The sequence below is a fragment of the Rhineura floridana genome, chromosome 12 (genome assembly GCF_030035675.1).
Source record: "Rhineura floridana isolate rRhiFlo1 chromosome 12, rRhiFlo1.hap2, whole genome shotgun sequence".
In the NCBI taxonomy this organism is placed as follows: Eukaryota; Metazoa; Chordata; class Lepidosauria; order Squamata; family Rhineuridae; genus Rhineura; species Rhineura floridana.
In genome coordinates this window covers 14,157,933-14,180,669 of record NC_084491.1, presented here as the reverse complement: position 1 = coordinate 14,180,669, position 22,737 = coordinate 14,157,933, and the positions used below count along the sequence as shown (strand labels likewise).

Here is a 22,737-nt window from a genome sequence, read left to right as displayed (position 1 = left end):
CTAGTTAGGGTCAGTAGTGAGTAAGCACAGAGAGGTCTATGAAGCGCACTGCTTTTGATGTAACCATTACTCTAATAAAACAAGAATTATTTAGTTTAGTTTTTAATTTAGTTTAATTTCATTTATAAACCGCCCATAACCAACGGCTCCCTGGGTGGTGTACAACATAAGATAATACAATAAATCAACAAAAATCACGAAATATAAAAATACAGATACATAATAACAATAATGTAATATTAAGATCACTAAACCATTAAAACATTAAAATACTTTAACATGAATTAAAATGCCTGGGAGAATAGAAAGGTTTTAGCCTGACGCCAAAAGGATAACAACATAGGCGCCAGGCGTACTTCCTCGGGGAGACTATTCCACAATTCGGGGGCCACCACCGAAAAGGCCCTGGATCTTGTCACTACCCTCCGAGCTTCTCGATGAGTCGGTACTCGGAGGAGGGCCTTAGATGTCGAACGAAGTGCACGGGTAGGTTCGTAGCCGGAGAGGCGTTCCATCAGGTATTGCGGACCCGCACCGTGTAAGGCTTTATAGGTCAATACCAGCACCTTGAATCTAGCCCGGAAACAAATCGGCAACCAGTGCAAACGGGCCAGAACAGGTGTAATATGTGAGGACCGATTGGTCCTCGTCAACAGTCTGGCTGCTGCGTTTTGCACTAGCTGCAGCTTCCGAACCATCTTCAAGGGCAGCCCCACGTAGGTGACTTCCGGGAAGGATTGCTTCGCTTGTGCCTGCCTCTGAGACGAGCTCTTGTCTCAGAGGAAGCTTTTTCAGTTTTAAAACCAGTCAAAAGGTTTTTTTTGACTGGTAAAAACTTTCTCCCAGGCAAGGGAGAAACGAAGAGATCATCCACAAGCTTCGTTGTGTTTGTTGGGGGACTTGAATTCATTAGGATTGCCTATGAACGAAGGACCAGCCAGCAACATTGGACGGAGCCAAGGAATTTCAAGCAAGCTCAAACTGATTAAGCGAGACGTTTTTCTTTTCTTCAAAGAAAAACAGATTCTAACAGGCAAGCATTCTTCTTTCTATCCTTATCATTTGGCTTAAATTGTTGCAGTAAAAGAGATTTGTTAAAAGAATCAGCAGTAAAGAATCCCTGGGTGAGTTATAACTTTTCTCTTTTATACACGGAATTAAGGCGGAAGGAAATCGAAATAGCTTATCTTTGTTTTTATTGCAAAAAGCTGGCCTGGAATTGAGAATTATAAAGATACAAACGGATGAGAGATTTCTAATCTGAGGAGAAAATTTTTGATTTATATGAAATTTTGAGTATTATATGTCTGGGACTATTTTTTCTGGTCTAGTTCATTTTGACGAATCTGCTTGTTCTTTATGCCACTAACTATTTGGATGCTGTGAACTAAATTTGTTTTGCATTCTGGGACACATAAGAGATAAGGCAGTTTGTGCTGTCTACATTATGATGTCATCAGGTTTGGAATATCCTTTGTTGCTGGAAAAAGAAATAAATTGCTCTTTGCTTGGGAATAGTGCTATATTGGAAATTGAAGAGTTTTTTTTTTCTTGGTTTTAAAAATGACAATTAAGAAAGTGGCTGAGACCCTGGAAGTAAATATGTTTCAGAAAATAATGGATGAGATTGAGATAATGAAACAAGAACTTAGACATGGGAAACAAGAGATGAAAATTGAATTTGGCAAAATGAAGCAGGAGCTGAAAGAAATAGGGGATTTTATGAGAGAGGAGGTTGATGAGATCAGAGATATAACTAGACAAGCAATAGAAAAAGAAAGAAAAATTAAAGGGAAGATGCAAGTCCTGGAGATTGGAACAGATATATCAAATGTGGAACTGGAAAAAGATTTGGAGTTTATGGACCTTAGAGATAAAGATTACTGTTTGGAATTCAGCGTTGTCCCTGAAGAAATTGATGAAGATATCAGAGATAAAGCTATCAATGTTTCGAAAAAATTTCTGGACTGGAATGATGTGATGGAGCTTGAAATAGAGAAAAAGTATAGAATTAATTACAGATAAGTGACAATGGAAAAACTCTCAAGAGATGTGCTAGTGCATTTCGTAAAAAAGAGGAACAGAGATATGACTTTACAACATTTCAGTAACACATTCAGAATTGATGGCAAGGAAATATTTGTGAGGAAGGAAATTCCCATCAGACTCTTATTATATGACTATGACAGCAAGATTATTATGGATGCAAGGATGGAAGATGGATGATGGAATTAACACTGATAATGGAAGAATGGCTATTGAAATTACTGGACCTAGCAGACTTGATGAGATGGATTAATCGACATGTTTATTTGGAGAAAAATCGATGGATATTTTTCTCAAGGACTGGAAACCTCTCTTTGACTTTTTGCGGAAAGAATAAAGTGATGTTAATGAGATTTGATGATTAATTAAGATAACTACTGGAGGAAAGTGATTTTGTAATATATTAAGAGACAGGTTTGTTATATATTATAGACCTATAACTGATCTGCGACAAATCGGAAGTCAACATTTTATTGTATTGTATTAGTTATTAATTTGTTTTTGTTTTGTTTTGTTTTTTGAAACTTTGAATAAAAAAATTAATGAGAAAAAAAAAGGGCAGCCCCACGTAGAGTGCATTACAGTAGTCCAATCTAGAGGTCACCAGAGCATAAACAACTGAGGCGAGGTCGTCACTGCCCAGATAGGGGCGTAGTTGGGCTACCAACCGAAGGTGGTAGAACGCATTCCGAGCTACCAAGGCTACCTGAGCCTCCAGTGACAAGGAAGGATCGAAAAGAACCCCCAGACTACGAACCTGTTCCTTCAGGGGGAGTGTAACCCCATCCAGAACGGGATGAACATCCACCATCTGTGCAGAAAAGGCATTCACCAACAGCGTCTCGGTCTTGTCTGGATTGAGTTTCAGTTTATTAGCTCCCATCCAGTCCATTATCACGGCCAGGCAACGGTTCAGCACATCAACAGCCTCACCTGAAGAAGATGAGAAGGAGAAATAGAGCTGCGTGTCATCAGCGTACTGATGGCAACGCACTCCTAAACTCCGGATGACCGCACCCAGAGGCTTCATGTAGATGTTGAAAAGCATGGGGGACAGAACCGATCCCTGACGGACTCCACAATGGAGAGTCCAGGGTATCGAGCAATGCTCCCCAAGCACTACCTTCTGGAGATGATCCGCCAAGTAAGAGCGGAGCCACTGCCAAGCAGTACTCCCAACTCCACGAGTCTCTCCAGAAGGATACCATGGTCGATGGTATCAAAAGCAGCTGATTTCCATTCTCCGTCTCATCTCTTTGACTCTGGGCAGGACAGCAACTGTATAGAATTGGAGTCTAAGTATTAGAGTTTGAGAAGCTATTACAGAATCTGAGATCAAAGATTAATTTTCTAAAGCTGCAATGCAGTACATGGCTACTCAGAAGTAAGCTCCATTGGATGCAATTGGACTTACTCCCAAGTAAGTGTGTATTGGATTGCCGCCTAAGGAATCCAGGTTCTCACAGATGTAAACACATCAGGTTTGCAAAAAAAAAAAAGATTTAAGAATTTTAAGTAATTATTTAAAAGAGGGATGGGAGCTGTGGCCCTCCAGGTGTTGCTTGCCTTCATCATCCCTGACCATTGGTCATGCTGGCTAATAAGAGTTGGAGGCAAACAACAGCTGGAAGACCAACAATTCCCCATCCTTGATTTAAATGATAAGAAATATATATATATATTAAAAGGGAATAGGGTTACCTATTTTGGGACTTTATAGGTGCTTGCTGACAGGTACTAAAGTCTCTATCAGCCTTTAAGTGGCTCTCCCTTCAGGCCAACTCCTACTCATGACAACCTTTCAAAGGAAGAAAGAATAGCCCTAAGGAACCTTCAGATGAAAAGGGATGTTGTCATCAAGCTGTGGATAAGGGTGGTGCTGTCGTGATACTTAACACTGCAGACTACATAGCAGAAAGTCAGAGATAACTAAAAGATGAAACAACATATAGACTTCTTGACAAAGACATCACCACATATCTCGATACTCATATCATTACAACTGTACAAAACCTTACAAGTAGGAAACTTCTTTAACAGGATCTCCTTGTTAAACCAAATCCTACCCCTAGAAGGTTTTACGTGCTGCCTAAAATCCACAAAGCCAACAATCCTGGTCTCCCAGTTGCCTCCGGTAACAACACAGCTACTGAAAGGATTTCTCTGTACATTGACTTAAATTTATAAAGCATCGTGCAAAACCTCCCATCATATATCAGCGACAACAATTACTTCTTACTTAAAATTGAGTCTTTAAACAAGCAGTATCAATTCCACAACACTATTATACTAGCTATTATACATCTCTTGACACCAATATATCACATAATGATGGGATTCAGGCTTTAAATAAGTTCATTAAGACCAGAAATGCTAACAATCCTCCAGCAGAGGTTATCACAACTTTAGCTACACTAGTCCTGACATGCAACAACTACATTCAGTGGAGAACACAACCTGCAAGTACAAGGCACAGCTATGGGGACTCATATGGCTCCATCATATCTGCACCTATGGGTAAACTGGAACGAGATTATCAAAAAGGCCATTAACAAACCACTTATATGGTGGTGATACATTGATGTTATCTTTATGGTCTGGATAAATGGTAAAGAGAGCTTAGAACAGTTTAAAAATTACATCAACTCCATCCATCTGTTAAGTTTACATTTAATAATACAAATGATAATCCACACATCCCTTTCCATGATGTCCGTCTCACCACTGAAAATAACAAAATAGCCACTGATCTCTACAGCAAACCCACTGATGCCCATACCTATTTAAACTGGAAATCCTGCCATCCTAAGGATATAAAGAAAAAAGTGGTGTATAGCTTAGCTCTGAGAATCGAGTATTTGCAACAAATACGGCCAGCAACATGTGGTTGCGGCCAGCAACATGTCCTCTCGACCCTTGCCCTACTTGGCTTATTAAAGCTTCCCAAGGAGGTCTGACCGAGTGGATCCAGGGTGTGGTCAACGCATCATTGCAGGAGGGAGTGGTTCCAGCTGTCTTGAAAGAGGCGGTGATCCGACCACTCCTGAAAAAGCCCACCCTGGACCCATTGGTTTGTGACATCTACCGACCAGTTGCAAATATCCCCTTCTTAGGGAAGGTGATTGAAAGGGTTGTGGCGCAGCAACTGTAAGTACTCTTGCATGAAACAGATTATCTTGACCCATCCCAGTCTGGGTTCAGGTCTGGTTATGGGACTGAATCGGCCTTGGTCGCCCTGATGGATGACCTTTATCGGGAGAAGGACAGGGGGAGTGCGACGCTGTTATTCTTACTTGATCTCTCAGCGGCTTTTGATACCATTGACCATGGTATCCTTCTGGGCTGACTTGGTCAGCTGGGTATTGGAGGCACTGTTTTACAGTGGTCCCGATCCTATCTCCAAGGTCGCTCTCAGAGAATAGCATTGGGTGACTGTCTTTTGGCCCCCTGGCAGCTGTGCTGTGGGGTGCCGCAGGGTACCATCTTGTCCCCCATGCTGTTTAACATCTATATGAAGCCCTTGGGAGCAGTCATCAGGAGCTTTGGGGCGAGGTGTCAACAGTATGCTGATGATACCCAGCTCTATTTCTCCGTAATATCTGAATTGGGAGAGGCCGTGCATGCCCTGGACTGCTGCCTGGACTCAGTGGTGGGCTGGATAAGGGCCAATAAACTGAGTCTGAATCCTAGCAAGACAGAGACGCTGTGGGTTGCTGGTTCCTGAGTTTGGATAATTGGTCAGTTGCCTGCTTTGGACGGGGTCGTACTCCCTCTGAAAGAGCAGGTCCATAGCTTGGGGGTGCTCCTGGATCCATCTTTGTCGCTAGAGGCCCAGGTGACCTCAGTGGCTAGGAGTGCCTTTTACCAGCTTCGGCTAGTGAGACAGCTGCAGCTGTTTCTGGACCAGGATAGCCTGACCACTGTTGTCCATGCACTGGTAACCTCTAGGCTGGATTACTGTAATGCGCTCTATGTGGGGCTGCCCTTGAGGTTGGTCTGGAAGCTGCAACTGGTGCAAAATGCGGCGGCAAGACTGCTCACTGGGGCAGGGTATCTCCAACATGTCACCCTGCTGCTGAAAGAATTGCAGTGGCTGCCCATTCGCTACCAGGCCAAGTTCAAGGTTCTAGTTTTGGTGTACAAAGCCCTATACAGCTGGGAACCAGGATACCTGAAAGACCGTCTTACTCCTTATATACCCAGTCGATCACTGCGCTCTGCAGGTGAGGGCCTCCTAGAGATACCATCTTATCAGGAGGTTCGTTCTGCGCAGTATAGGAAATGGACCTTTAGTGTGGCAGCACCTACCCTGTGGAATTCCCTCCCTTTGAATATTAGGCAGGCACCATCTCTGCTATCTTTTCGGCACCGTTTGAAGACTTTCCTCTTTCAACAAGTCTTTTAGGTTGAGACCTATCCCAGTCTGTGTTAGAATTGTGGTTTTATCTTGCTGTACACCGTCCTGAGAGCTCATTGCTATAGGGCGGTTTAAAAGCGTAATTAAATAAATTTTAAAAAATTGCTTAATATGTTTTTAATAATGTTTTTAACCCTTTTAAAAAGTCTTTTTAATGTTTTTAATGCTGTTTTGTTTTAATGTATTTTAAGATCTGTTATGATGATGTAAAGTGCTTTTAGTCCTTTGTTTGCCGCCCTGGGCTCCTGCTGGGAGGAAGGGCGGGACACAGGGCCGGATTATCCATTAGGCTTAGTAGGCTGAAGCCTAGGGGCCTGGAGCTCTTGGGGGCCCGTGCAAGAGCTTCCGAACCACCCACCATCCCCCCCACTTCACTTACCTTTTTCTCCACTGTTTTTTGCGGTTTGCCATCAATCAAGATGGCAGCCGAGGTTTCCCTAAGAGTTCCCTCAGGGGCCCCTGTAGCTCCAGAGGCCCTCAGGCCAGTGCCCCACCTGGCCGCTCTTTAGAACCGGCCCTGACACCGGACATTCCTTCGGAGCCTCCTCCCATCTTGGAGAAGCGCTCCTGCCGCCAAGGACCCATGGCTGGAGGCTGCAATTGGAGGAAGATGATTGACCCGGCCCACTGGCCCCATGCAAGGCAAGATTGGCTCTGACCCAGTCTCTCTCTTTCAATATTCATTCATTGGACTTTGACCTTGACCTGCCACCTCTCCTTCCCAGAAACGTCTTGTGTTTTATTATTCTGTGCTGCTTCCTGCTATTACTTGCTAAGGCTTCTTTTTCTGCAAGCACCCAATTTTCACAGGAGTGATGTATGCCAGGGGTTCCCAAACTGTGGCCCGTGGACCACCAGTGGTCCACAAGCTTCATTCAGGTAGTCCGTAGCATGCCCACATTAAACATTCATCTTTATTTTTAATTATATTTTTATTGCTGCTTTTATTTCTTACATTTTATTTTTTGCAGTTTGAATTCTATGGATTGCAAATTTTATTATAAAATACAATCTTAGAAATAAAAGAAGCAATACAAATCCAATTAAAAAATCACACAGCATCTAGCACATTGCATTATAACTGCTGCAACTGGCAGAAAATTAATTAGTGGTCAACCAAGGCCATCAGCAATTTTCAAGTGGTCCATGGGCAAACCTCTGACATATGCTGCTTCACTGCCTGTACACAGATTTGTCATCAAGCGTTCTCTAAGAAACCAAGTCAGCGCCACTGTTGCCGCTTAAATACTTTAAGGGAACGTTTTGAACATAATTTTGAAAACAATATACATTCTGTTCTTTCTAGTCTAAAAGCAGCAAAAATTGCAACTTTTTTAAAGCTCAAAATGGAAGAAGATTGCTACAAGCCCACCCAATCCCACATTGTGAGTCCTATATTTGACAGGACCCATTTCACTTTAACTGAGTAAGTAATAATGAAAAGTATCATATCATCAGTGGCACACAGTTGTTATGGAAGTTCAACGTTTAGCATTCAATAGCCCCCCTTTATTAGAAAACATACTTGATCTTCAGTTGAAAGAGGTAGTCCCTTAAGCTGTTTCAGTTCTTTCTGGTCAACATTCCTAGAATCTTCCCTCATTCCAGAACAGCCATTGTCTGTGTTAAAGGGCCAACAGGCCCGCTGATCCCAGTTTTGTTATCTTCTTGCAACCTGGGCAGACTTCCAAGCAATGCAAAAGAAGACTCTCTTGTTGATTTGTTTTCTGTTGCTCCAGAGCATATGTAGGGCCCTTATTTAGGCTGGGAGGGCCAAATTCCCTTTTGGCTAACCTTCCAGGGGCCTCATGCCAGCGGTGGGTGGGTCCAATGCAAAAAAGTGGGCAGGACCAATGCAAAAAGAGAGCAGGCAGCCTGTTCTGTCATTTACACATAATCACCTATTTGTACAGATTGGCACATAGATTCTCACACATCACAAACCAGCCCCGTTCATTCACCCTCACCCAAAAACATTATCACCGCCTGATCCTACCCTAGCAATTAGGCATTTTTAAAAGCCATGGAGCTTTTCTCAAAGCTGGAGTGGGGGCTAATTGTGGTGAAAAAGTGCATGGGCAGAGAAGGGTTAACCCTTCCCCGACTAGATGCAGTCTCCAGAATAATTGCTACATGGAGGGGGTTACAAGCCAAATGGAGAAGAACCTCACAAGCTGTAAGCCAAATGGAGAAGAACCTCACAGGCTGTATCAGGCCTGGGTGCTGGTAGTTTCCCACCCCTACCTCTGTTGCAGTTTGGCTTCTGACAAAAACTATGTTATTTCTCTCGCTGTCTGCTGCAGAGTAATTTTATGTAATTAATTACATAATTGCATTATTCCACATCACTCATTTCAGTGCAAAGGAAACACAATGCAAATGGGGGTGGAGAAGTCATCAATTACATATTTGTGGACCAAAAAGCAATACTCGTATTCATTGGATTGATGTGACAAATAAGCAAACACGTCAATCAATTTAATGAACGTTCATCCTGATTTGTTTGTGAGATTAGACAAAGTTGTGTCAAAGCAAGTGGGATCCCACACTTTCCTCATTGCAAGGAACAAGGAGAAGTGAGTTTGTTTCATAAGAGCTCCCAATCAGCTTTAACTGTGCAGCCTTTATTTGCCAGGATGTCTGGAAGCACCCCTTGTTCTGAGCCTGTGGTTCTGAAACCCACTTTGCCAGACAGTCAACTCAATCTTTCTTTTAATCAGAACTATTTTATTAAACCAGAAAACACAAAGGTATACAGAAACTTCAAAGAAAGCGTACAGTCTCTGGGGATGGTGAACTGAGGATGGTGATGATGATGAAGAAGGTTGATAGCAAGTAATTATATTGTAGGATTGTTGAAAATGTAGATTCAATGGAGGAGAGGTACCTTCTAAGAGAGACAGCTTCTGGAAAAGGTAATTCTGGCAGAGAAATATCTTCTGAGAGAGAGATAGGTAAATGAAGAGTGTTGTCCTCTGGGGCTACTAAGCCTGCTGCTTGCTTCGCTGATGACTGAAACAACTGAGGCAGGTTTTGGAGGAAAAACTAACTAACCAATTAAAGAGAGGGGTGATGTCACCTGACAGGAAGTTACTGTGAGGCTAAGGGAGCATAGAGACAGACCGATAACTCTTAATCTAATAAATGCCTTATTTAGCACAACAGAAGGAGTTTCTCTATATACAATTCTAAGTCCTGCAGAGGCAGCACACCCCTCATCCAGTATCTGCTTTCTCACAGTGGCCAATCAGATTTGTGAGGCTCCTGGGGATTGTCTTGCTTATGGATTCTATCTATGCAAAGGTTTTTGGAGTTACAGCTGCCTGTGATACGGAGGCCATTCTGAACTCTTCCTATTAAACTGCTTAATATTTTCATTTTTTTATTTCCATTTCATTTCTATCCTACCTTTCCTCCAAGGAGCTCAAGGTGGCTTACATTGCTCTTCCCCTCCCCATTTCATCATCACAACAACCCTGTGAGGTAGGTTAGGCTTAGAGACGACTACTCTAAGATCAACCAATGAGCTTCATGGTTGTGTGGAGATTTGAACTCTGGTCTCCTGGGTAGGGTTGCCATATTCCAGTTTCACAAATCCGGGCAGACTAATTTGCATATTATGCAAATATTTGCATATTGATATTTGGATTGTCCAGTTGTTTTGTTTTTGTGTCTAGGAATTACCACCAAAAACTGGGGAAAGATGTGAGAAATCTTTTTTTTAAAAAACAACATTTTCAGCCTTAAATGCCTAGACTCTAGTTTCCAGCACTATGGAATATTGACTGATTGATTAAGAGGATTTATATCCTGCCCTTCTGCTGTTAAAAACAGAGCTCAGCACAGCTTACAAATATAATAAAAACAATAAAAATACACAATCAATATAAAAACATAATAAAAACACAAAATAGCAACAAACATAAAGTAAGTCAGGGCAGCAGTACGGTTAACCATTACATATACGATATATTTCAGAGATGTGGTGGGTGGAGAAAAACAAGAAGCCAAAATGTTAGGAAAAGGAGTCTTTCACACCACATGCTGAGTTGTAAATACTGTTGCAGCAAGTTTTACAAGTTCCTCCAGTATTCCACTGGTGCGGCACTCAGACATTCAAAGTATCTGTATGTTTCTTAGGTTTTATAAAAGCAGAGCTTTGCTTAGCTCAAAATTTTTTCTCCCTTTGATCAACCACATCTACACAGGTTCCACTGGGCCTGAAAGTGTGCAACAACCCCACACATACCTTGCTAATTAGATTACCAATGCCAGGATGTCTGTCTTACCGACTACTCTCCTGCCCCCCACCCCACCGGGCATCATGAAAGACCCAGTCGTGGACTCAGAAAGAAAATAAATATCTGGTCCTCTTCAAAGTACTGATAAGCCTCTTGTTTTAATTAAAATAATAATTATAAGTTCTTGCTGTTATCACTAATGGGAGTTAATTATCTTGCATATGCTGCTGTTGCTTCTATGGCTGTAACGGAGTGAGGTTAAAGATAAGTGAAATGCAAATAGGAAAAAAAACAACACAAAAGGCAGTAACACTTTCCTAAATGTAATACCATACCAACCACAACAAGATTCCTATGAGTAAGGCAGAAAACTCAGCATCCCACAACCAGTCAGGATTCATAACCAAAAACTCAAACTAAAAAATTCCTAGCAGCCAGTCAGCCAAGGTCACAGAAATCCCCATGCAACACAACCTGACCTGGGGACTGCAGTTAATGAAGAATGCTGCAGCACAATTGCTGACATGAGTGAGATCCTATCAGCACATAATACCTCTGCTCTGAAATCTGCATTGGTTGCTGATTTGCTACCAGGCCAAGTTCAAGCTGTGCTTTCCATGTTATGGGTGCCACATAGTACTTGTTCTGCTCGTGTAAGAAATCAGCCTTTTGTGTAGCAGCACCTATGCTTTGGAACTCCTTGCCTATTGACATTAGGCAGACGCCTCTTTTCAGCACCTGCTAAAATCAGTTTTCTTGAGGCAAGCCTCTCCAGGCATGTAGAAGCTATTGTGTTTTTAAATCTGTTTTTAACTCATTGTTGGTTTTATTATTTTGAATGTTTTTAAGTATCTGTCCTTAACGCTTTTGCCAATAATTTTATTGTTTTAATTCTTTCTGTACTTTGAGATTTTTTACAATAAAGCGGTATATAAATGTTGTAAATAAAAATACATAAATAAATGTTGGAGTCTCTGTGGCCCTTGAGTCTCTTCCCACTTTTAGGAACCAAGGAATTTGCCTTATACTTATTCAGGCCATTTCGTACCATGATTTCTTAAATGCAATACCATACCAACCACAACAAGATTCCTATGAGTAAGGCAGAAAACTAAGCATCTCACAACCAGTCAGGATTCCTAACCAAAAACCAAAAATAGGATAAATGAAGAAATATTCATATAAGCATGACTATCAAATATATTTATTATTTACACAAACTGTAAAGATATTTATAGTGCAATCCTAGGTTTATTTATTCAGAAGCAAGTCCCAGTGTATTCAGTGGGGCTTACTCCAACGGGGACAGAACTGCAACCTCAAGTGATAAGCAACTTCATTCACACAACCCCTAATTCTGAATCATGCCACTTTAAGCTGTTTTGCAACTGTTTATACTTGTTTTTATGGTTATTGGATTTTAAATGGCTTTATTTCTTGTTGTGAGCCGCCTTGGTTTCCAACCCTACCTCACAGGGTTGTTGGAAAGACTACACACACACACACACACACACTGCAGATGTATAGATACATACAGCCCATATAATAGTTTATTGTCAAACCAGTTGGTCATTGCAGAAAAATCAGTATTAGTTTTTAAAAAATCAGTATTGGTTTCCTACAGAATAAAAACTGTAATACCTAAGTAAGCCCTGCCTACTTGCTTTAAAATAGGACTGGAGGGAGAACAGAAAGAACACAAACACAATTCTTTTTTACATTCACTCCAAAGTCCCATTGATTTTCAGCACATTCATAATCATGTCTACTCAAAAGTAAGTCCTATTGAATTCAATGGGATTTACTCTGGACATATGGAATTAGCAATGCTTTTACCCCCACAAAAGCAAGTATTGGGAAGGTTTTCAAAACACTGCCCAGGATCTAACTCCTGCACACAAGAGGGAAAACTGAAATGTATATACTTACCCAATTTATGAGATGTTCTGATAAACGGGGGAAACCACCATTTTCTGGCATTGCAATGAGGTTTTCTAGACACTGCCACAGGTCAACCAAACACTTCACTGATTGGCTGCAATTCTGAATGGGTGGAGTTAAAGCTACGAAGTGCTATACAGTAGTTAAAAAAAAGATTTAACAGTCGGGGGGCAGCTGACGTTTTTATGTATGTCTCAAGAACTGGACCACCTAGAAACTTAATTTTTTTTTTAATTAAAGCTGAGAATCTGAGACATCTAAGGAGCTAAACGGGCGCTGGGTGGCATGCAAAGAATCCGGGTAAAACCCGGCTAACCGGGCAATATGGCAACCCTACTCCTGGGACCTAGTCCAACACTCTTACCTACTACACCACATTGGCTATGCTTTTGTCTGGATTCTATCACATCATTTCGGCCTTCCTGCCAAGGTCATTGTTAGGGGGGTGGCTTCGGGGACCGAAATCTTCTGTCCTTCCCCCTTTAAAAAAAAGGCGTTACAAAATTTTGATTACAGGGCATGTTGCAAAATGCAGTTCTAGTGAGACCCCAGCCACCCACCACCCTATATTTGCATCTATACATATAAATTAGCATATGCAAATTGGTGTTGTGGACCTTTGCCTTGAGTCTTTAAAGTACCTGGCAATGCCCCCTGCTTTCTGCCATCACCAAGCTGATCAGTGCATTCCATCCATGGTTTAGTAATCATGGAAGCATCTTCACTGATAAGGGACATTATGACCAGTGGCTGTCACATCTGCACCATACATTTAAAGCAGATGACTTCCTCCAAAGAATCCTGGGAACTGTAGTTAGTTAAGGGTGCTGAGAACTGTAGCTCTATGAAAGGTCAAGTACTGTTCCCAGGATTCTTTGGGTTAAACCATGACTGTTAGAGTACTTTAAATGTATAGCGTGCATATGACCTGGATTGCCAAGGTGAAGTTGTCATCATGTTGTTATGTTAGATTTTGTTTCTACTGCTATTCTTGTTCCTTCATTTCTGTTCTTATCCACCCTTCTCCCTAAGGTCCTGAGGCAGGTTACATGGGCTAAAAATACAGTTGCAAAATCATCAATCATCAGTAAACCATAAAACGACAACAATAAATACATAAATAAAACAGATAACAATTCTCTTGCTTCTGGCTTTTGTGACACTGGAGCCCCGGTTCCTGGTGGTTTAGGGCAACAAATTTAACAGAACAAAAGGATCAGTCAGTGTTAGTTATTATTATAAGGAACCACATAAAAATGCGGAAATGTTCAAAGACTTCTCTTTAATCCTGTACCTCAGTGGGACTTTGCAAGTCTTTCTGAGATGGGTTTTAAAAATCCAAAACAGAACAAATTTTGGAACAAAAGCCCAGGGACAATGTGCAAACGGACTATATTTGCAATCATTTCCCCAGCTGCAGCTGAAACACTCAATATATAGATTTCATGCAGAAAAGAATTTATTCCTGGCTGCTTTCAGAACCAGGGATTAGATTTATTTTGGTGGTAACAAATAAAAATTATTAGTTTTTTTATTGCATTTGTATCCCACCTTTCTTCAAGGAGATCAAGATTGCACAATTCCCTGTTCTGCCTTTCCTCCAAGAAACTCAGAGCAGCATACACAGGTCATATCCAAACCCATACATTTAAATCACATTGCTTCCCCCCCCCCAAGAATTCTGGGAACTGTAGCTTGTTAAGGATTCTGGGAATTGTAGGTCTGTGAGGGGTAAACAACCATTGCAAAGATGTATCACTGAACACTAAAGTCAGGATCATTCAGACCATGGTATTCCCAATCTCTATGTATGGATGTGAAAGTTGGACAGTGAAAAAAGCAAAGTCAGCTCATTTGAAATGTGGTGTTGGGAGGAGAGCTTTGCAGATGCAATGGACCACGAAAAAGACAAATAACTGGGTGTTAGAACAAATTAAACCAGAACTATCACTAGAAGCTAAAATGATGAAACTGAGATTATCATACTTTGGACACATAATGAGAAGACAGGATTCACTAGAAAAGACAATAATGCTGGGAAAAACAGAAGGGAGTAGAAAAAGAGGAAGACCAAACAAGCGATGGATTGATTCCATAAAGGAAGCCACAGACCTGAACTCACAAGATCTGAACAGGGTGGTTTATAACAGATGCTATTGGGGGTCGCTGATTGATAGGGTGGCCATAAATCATAATCGACTTACATAACACACACGCACACAATGGTATCGCATGGCTGTGACTTCTCCCCTTCCCCATTTTATCATCACAACAACCCTGTGAAGTAGGTTAGTCGCTCACCCAAGGTCACTTAGTGAGTTTCATGGCTGAGTGGGAGTAATGGGTAACTGAAACTCACATTGGTTTTGCAAGTGCTGTTTTGAAGAGAAATTATCACTAGATGGCACACAAGTTAACCAGATCTCACAGCCTGTAGTCCTTTGAAATGCATTGAAAGGCAAGTCTTCATGCTGTGAGGATCTCTTTTATTTTGCTATAAAATCAGAGGTGAGACAGAACAGGAACTGACAGGCTGTGGAATACTGACAAATACATTATAGGAATTCTGTAGAAAGCATATAATCCATATTATATGCCAGGGCCTGTTCTCTCCCTTAATACTGAATAATTGCTGAATAATGCTGAATTTTTCAATGGACCATGAAGACCTGTTTTCTGCAAACTGCCTTTAATTGCTATTTATGCTGGGGATTAATTGCATCTTGTTTTGTTTTAAACTATTTTCTGTTGCTTCTTTTATATATGTGTGTCTGTGTGTGATTTTATCTGCTGTTGCTAAATTCTTTATGTATTTACATATGAAACACAATTTATTATTGTGTTTTAAATTTATGTTTTCCTGCAACTTGATCATTTGATATTTGAATGGTTTTAATATTGGGTACTGCCAGTGGATGCTGCAAAGAAAAAAAAATGCATGCATGAGGAGCACCTGTTAAACAGTAAACACCCATTAATAAGCACCCAGTGATTTAGGCGAGCAAGAGTATGCACACCTACTGGAAGTATATTGCATTGAACCCAGTGGCGTTTATTGACAACGTGTAAAGAGAGAAACAAACCATGATCCCTTATCCAAAATAACAGGAACCCAAGGTTAATTGCAGCTTCTTTGTTTCTTTCTCCCATCCAAGCCAGGGGAGGACCAAAGCAGGTGATCAGGCAATTCTTGCACAATAGACTGCAATAAGTCAGAAAGCCTTGTTTATCTTGACATGCAAACTCCATTTTTCTCTCCCTTGGCCTGCCTTGTCTCAGGAAAACTTGCTCACAGAGTGTTAATCTTTCCTTGCATCTCTCTCTTCATAAACGGTTTCTGATTGCTGTGAATTACCATACAGATTGAGAAAGCCAGGTCTATGATTGCACAAGAGCCTTTACTTCAAGTGGCCGAGACACTCAGCAAGCCCCAGCCTTCAGCCAGACGGAGAGACTTGGCTTTCCTTGGGTAACGCAAGCAGCCCTTTCTTGCCTGCATGCTCTCGCTTTGCACCTGCCTCTCTAATGAGAACGGCCTCTAATGACTCCAATTTGGAAAGGAACCCAGGAGATGATGATGATTTCAGTCTGGCTGTTTCCAGCAAGCCCTTTGGATTTCTGTGCTGGCACTGCTCCTCTTTCCTCAGATTCACATCTCTTGCTCTGTTCTTCTCACCCCACCATGTCAAGGCCCTCATCGCACCAGAGGTGCTATTTGAGCTCAATTTCCTCAGGCAAGACATTACATTTGTCACCAGTTGTATTCATTTCACCCCGAACATAGGAAGCTGCCTTATATTGCCTTAGGCCATTGCTCCAACTTGCTCAGTATTGTCTACACTGACTGGCAGCAGCTCCCCAGTGTTTCAGACAGGGGTGTCTCCCAGCCCTAGATGGAGATTCCAGGGGCCTTCTGCATGCAAAGCAGATGCTCTGCCACCTACCACTTTCCACTCTCAAAGGTTCTTGGAGAAGGGGTGCAACTCAGTGGTGGAACGTTTGCTTTGCAGGCAGATAGTCCCAGGTTCAATCCCCAGAATCTCCAGGTAGAACTTAGAGAGAATTCCTGCCTATAATACTGAAGAGCCTGTACTGAGCTAGATGGACCAATGGTCAGACTAAGGCTGTGGGCACACTAGTCACTTTAAAAGCTGCTAAAATGGTTTTTCTGGCTAAGTTTTGAAGTGACTCGGCCCTCTGTTGGCCGCACTTCCCTTCCCCACTGCTGACTTCAGACCTTTCAGGACCACCCACAAAGTGATGAGCCAATCACTGGCTCTGCCTGAGCCTACAGCAAAGTGTTTCCATTAGTCACACCTACAGGGGCAACAGGTTAATCTACCAAGCAGTTGTGAAATCTGTCTGAAGCTGAATTAAAACACACACACACACTGGAGCTGATCCACGCAGGTTTTAGAGTTAAAATGGGCAGAGTTTGACTGGTGTCATGTGCCCGTTTTCAGAAAAGAGATGTGGAAACCACTAGAACTGACACAACATGAAGGCTGTGAATACACTAGTCACCAGATCAAAGCATTTCCATTTCCACACCTGGAGGGGGAACGGGTTGATCTGTCAATCAGTTGTGAAATCTCTTTGAAGCTGAATTTTTTTAAAAAAACGCACTCAAGCTGCTTCCACCAGGTTTTACAGTAAAAAGGGGCAGGGGGTTGACTAGTGTCATGTGCCCCCTTTTTCAGAAGAAAGAGGTGGAGACACACTGGAACTGGCAGAACAGTGAGTGTGTCTCTACCCTCAGTATAAGGCAGTCCCCTATATTCTTTGGGAGCAGAGGAGGATAGTCTTGCAAGAGCCGGCAGGTATACTGGCCTAGCAGAAGCAAAGCCATTGTTTCTATGTGTAAAATAATTACCCACCCTCTCGTATTTAATATAATAAAGAGGTGGGTGGTGTTACTGCAGGTCACTGGCAAGGTGGGAGTACAACTGACCTGGATTTCTAAGCACCCCTTCAGTGGTATCAGTCTGGACCAGTCTGGGACTGGGGGACTGTGCTGCACTAACCATTCCTTCCCCAACTTGCTGCCTTCCAGATGTTTTGTACTACAGCTTCCATCAGCCCCAGCAAGCACAGTAGTGCGTACATGAGGTGCACCAAATCTACTTCAATCTGCCATGAATACACAGCCGTAGCCACTATGTTAAAGCAGCTCTTGCTCTGGGGCTGGGATGGAAAAGTCTGTTTTTCAAATAATCCCAGATTTGATGACACCCCACCCCAAAATGGGAACAAATAATACAAATTTGCATGAGGGGACTCAATTTGCATGCTTGCTTCTTCATTCCTTTAGGGGTACGGTACCCACACCCTTCCAGAAGTTACTAGACTTGAACTCCCATCAACCCTAAATCTTGGCCATGCTGGCTAAGACTGAAAAGTGTCGGAGTCCAACAACATCTGGAGGGCCACAGGTTACCCACTCCTGATTTATGATACACCTTGCCCACGTTTCTATCCTGAACAGGGAAGTACAGAATTTCCTCCCTCTTCCCTATCAGCTGGGCCTCCCATTTCCCTCTTTGCAGCAGTGAAAAGGGGCCCTCTTGAATCACCTTTACAATACACCTCCGGTCAACAGGGATGAATTACAGACTGACCTTTGCCATCTGGTTCAGCATCTCAAGTAGCAGTAGTTTTAGGCACTCCTCTCTGTTTCCTGGTAACTGGGGATATCACTGAAAATGTCAGCTTGGCACTCCTTTATTAAATGCTGCTCCTCCACCAAACCCACTAGAGTCCAAGCTGAAAACAGGACAGATAGAGATGCTCAGGAGGCATTGTGACTAGCAGTCCTGTTAGTTCAGACAATCATACACTAATAGGGCCAGCCTGAGATCAAACAGTGCCCCAGGTGTGGAGTGTCTTCAATATCTTCCCTTCAGCTATTGAATACTTATTTTTATTGAATTTATAAACAGTTTTACAAGTTTGATATACAATTTTCTTGCATGTGATTTAGACCCATAATCTAAGATGATAAATTTGTGCACAACAATCTAAGCACAATCAATAACATGCACACCATCTGTTGAATACCCACCAATTTATCTGAGTAATGTTGCGCACCACTCCAATCTCCATGCGGATGGAGATTTCCAGGGGTCCCTGAGCTTACCCAGGGATTTGGTTTCCTTGGAAAGAAGGCCTTTTAGGAAATATGGTTTATTTATTTACACACATTCCAACCTGAGCTTAAGATGGAGGGATTCAAGGCATCAGCGGTCCAATATCTTGCTTTTCCATAAGGATTACAAGAGGCACCCTAAAGCCATGATACAAGGAGTCAGCCTCTCTGCATGCCTGCAGTTCCCAGCCTTTCCTCAAACCCAACTAAAAGCACAAGTCTCCTCGGCCTCAGGAAGAGGCGGGGCTCTTCTGAAGAGTTTCAGTAACAATAGGATCTCCCTGGCCCTGTTAATTGGCACTCGATAGGCCCATTAACTCACCTGGCCACTCTATTAGACTAACAAAAGAGACTCATCTGAGCAGGAGCAGATTTCTCCACTGTAGAGCCCACCTCCAGGTGCAGGGTTCCAAATAGGGTTGCCAGGTTCTTGGCTTGAGACTGATCCTGTATCTTTAGGAGAAGAGAAAGTCAGCCAAGTACAGGTGTTCTTGCAACATTGTAATGGGAAAAACCACAAGGTGGAATTCTCCCTCCCGCTGCCCTCCCACAACTTTTAAAGATACAGAAGACTTCTTGGTTGCCAGGCCCGGCCTCCAAGAGGTCTTCTGTATCTTTAAAAGTTGTGAAGGGGGGAGGGAGGATTCCACCTTGTGAACACCTGCACTTGGCTGACCTTCTCTTCCCCTAAAGATACAGGATCAGTCTCAGGCCATGGACCTGGCAACCCTAGTTCCAATTGAGATGCTGGAAGGGGACTCAGAGAAATCATCCATTTCAACCCCAAACCCATAACAGTAATTATCCAGGTTCTCTACTGATAGTCCATTACATAGATTAGGAAGGAATCCCCACTACTAAGCATTTTGAAAAAGCATTGGGGGGGGGGGAGAGGGATCTAGTACAAACCAACAATTGTGGAAGATTCAAAGCAGACAGGAAAAAAAGTATTGCTTCTCACAGTGGAGACTTACTGTGGAATTATCTACTGCAAGATGTGATGGTCACCATTGTAGACTGATTTACAAGGGAAAAGACAGATTCGTAGAGAATAAGGCTATCAATGGCCACTGCTGTCCACAAGGGGGGGAAGGGGGGCAGTTGCCCCCTCACTGATGAACCATAATTTCCAGCTTTCATTTTAAAAAATTAAGACTCTAACCCTTATAACACCTGAGATATGAAGCAATATGTCAGACACTATTCTCATTTATTTGGTGAGAAACTATTTTGGCAACAGGCAGGGTCCTAAAGTGGCTATTTTCCCCCAAATCACGCCCACCTGCCCCATACCTGACATAGCTGCAATGGAATAATTGCAACTGCTCCTTGGCAAACTGTAAAATCCTCAGGGCAGAGACCTCTTTTCTTGTTACTCTGTGAAGCATTCATCCACATGGAAGGTGTTACATAAGTCATAAATAATAACCTTTCTGCGGCCAGGTATCAGTTCCAATGGGGTCTTGGTCCCAGTACAATTTGATCTACAACTGGTACCAAATGAAATGTAGCCTTTTAAATGACAACTATGCTGAGTAAACAGGGCTTGCGCCATAGATCTGTTGAGGGGGGCGGGATAGTACAGCCACTGCCCCATCTTCATTGTGGTCTTGCTATCCTAAAAAGGGTTTCCACGTTCTTCGCAGACATTCATGGCTGTGTGCCACTTCAGTCCTTTGTTCTGTGCAGGGGGCCTCCTTTGCAGATTCCTCTTCCTATCTTCTTTCCCCTAGCAATTGTTTAGTCAGCCTTTACAGCTGACGGGAGCCTTCTTCCATCTTAGCAGCAGCTCCTAATTTCCCTTTAAATCGAGGCTTGAACAGTTTCTTCCCTCCGAAGCCACCAGCCGGAGCCAATAGCTTCACCTTCTTGACAGCAGTACCTATGGGGGGAAGGGGGGATCCAAAGTGCCTCCCTAGCAAAATGGGCTCTTTGTACTCGGAGAGCCTTTCAGAGATGGGCAATATAATGGGACCCAAATTCTGCCTTCTGTGGTGGGGCTGATTCACTTCCCCATGTGACAGGGCCACTGTGAAGGCCTGGCAAGTTGAAAGCCAATGACTGCTAAGCCACCCTGTTTAAACTACCCTCTTCTTTGGCATACGGGCCACCTACCTTTTACTAAGTTAACTATTCATTTAAAGCACATGGCTTCCCCCAAAGAATCCTGGGAACTGTAGTTTCCACCACCACCACCACCACAGCGCTACAATTCCCAGCAGGCCCAGCGCCAGCAGGTGGCCAGGTTGGGCACTAGCTGAGGGCCCTGCAGCTAGCCGAGTGACCGTGCAGCTGGGCCTGGGAGGGTGGAGCTCCTGCTCCACAATCCCCACCAGAATTCGGTCACGGGCTGTGACCAGACAGTGATGTGGATTGTGGAGGCAGAGCTCCAGTCTCCCAGCCAACATCACCCCCACATGTGTGTGCAGCCTACATGCACATGCACTTAAATATGCCCGGTTGCACCACCTCGTGCATCAGCGTGCATGCCTGCGATCACCCAAGGTGGGAGTGGGAGTGTCAACACACACCCCCACCGCCATCTTGGGTGAGGGCAGGCATTAATGTTAACGTGCACAGTGGCCCTACCAAAAGTATTTAAGTGCATGCAGGCGCGCATGCACATACAGGAGGGAGGTGTGGGGGCCCAGCAGGCTGGTGCTGGCCCTGGTTCCCAGCACTTTCAACAAACTACAATTTTAGGATTCTTTGGGGTAAGTCATGTGCTTTAAATGCATAGTGTGTATGTAGCCTTCAGATCAGATGAAGAAAGACCTAATATTGAAAGAACATTCACAGCAGGTTCTTCATCCTTGGTGCCCATGGGGAAAATGCCTTGCAGGCCAGATTAGGTCCTATGCCAGGCCAAATTTTGCAAGTGAGCCAGAGGTTCCCCACCCCTGGCCTAGGGCAATTACCTGGGTCTCCAAGCAGGTCTCCAAAGACTAGCCAAGAGTGGCCTCTTACACATCACCCCACAAAAGAAGAAATGCATTATCAAAAAAGAAGACACACTTGCACAAAATTTGCACGTACTGATTTATATGTTTAAATACGTTTATCTGTTTAGATACAAACTGAGAACTAATTCTTGTAATTTAACAAGAATACAATACATTTCCTTATACCAGGGAAGACTATGAGAGGGTTTCCCCAGACTCCCCGCTGAGGGGGGTCAAGTCTAACTCCTACCCTCCTACGCACATACACACACACTGGCAGGGCTTTGCAGAGCGGCAGAGCCACCACCTCATCTGCAACTCTGCTCTGCACAGCAGCCATGGCGGAAGGTGGGGAGCAGGGAAATTGGGCCCAATCCTGGCTGGCACATCGATTGGGCCCAATGCCATCATGAGATGCCTGTGACAGTGGTTTGGGCTCCAACAGCTCAAAGAGCAGCTCACCCCCACTAGTTTCCCACCCTCAGAACAGCTGTTTGGGGGCCTCCCAGCCTCAGTCAGCAAGACAGCTGTGCAAAGGAACATCTCTGCCTAATGCAGCACACACACAGCATAAGGGGAGTTTGGAATTCTATGCTGATGGGCAGAACTTGGAAAAGTTACTTTTTTGAACTACAACTCCCATCAGCATGCGCTGGCTGGGGCTGATGGGAGTTGTAGTCCAAAAAAAGTAACTTTTCCAAGCTGTGCTGATGGGTCACTCCAACGCCCATGCTCTGATGGTTCTTCATCTTTAAACTTCAGGGACAGGGCTGTAGCTCAGTGGCAGAGCATTTGCTTTGCAGGCAGAAGGTCTTAGATTCATTCCCTGGCATTCCCACGGAAGCCTTAGAAGGACTCCTGCCTGAAATCCTGGAGAGATGCTGACAGTCAGTGTAGACCAGGTGTGGGGAACGTTTGGCCCTCCAGACATTACTGAACGGCAGTTGCCTTCATCCCTGCCATTAGCCATGCTTGGTGGAGCTGATGGGAATTGTCGTTCAGCAA

At 43.3% G+C, this 22,737-nt stretch overlaps 1 protein-coding gene across 1 annotated transcript in view; it reads right to left on the bottom strand.

The window, feature by feature from the left end:
- R3HCC1 (R3H domain and coiled-coil containing 1) overlaps positions 1–22,072 on the bottom strand; it is a 44,684-nt gene extending 22,612 nt beyond the window's left edge. Inside the window, exons 1-2 of the mRNA XM_061593365.1 lie at positions 21,991–22,072; positions 20,546–20,672 (exon numbers count right to left, since the gene is read on the bottom strand). Of these exons, the coding sequence (XP_061449349.1) occupies positions 20,546–20,672; positions 21,991–22,072 (209 nt within the window). The remainder of the gene's footprint in view (positions 1–20,545; positions 20,673–21,990) is intronic.
- Positions 22,073–22,737: the final 665 nt, after the last annotated feature.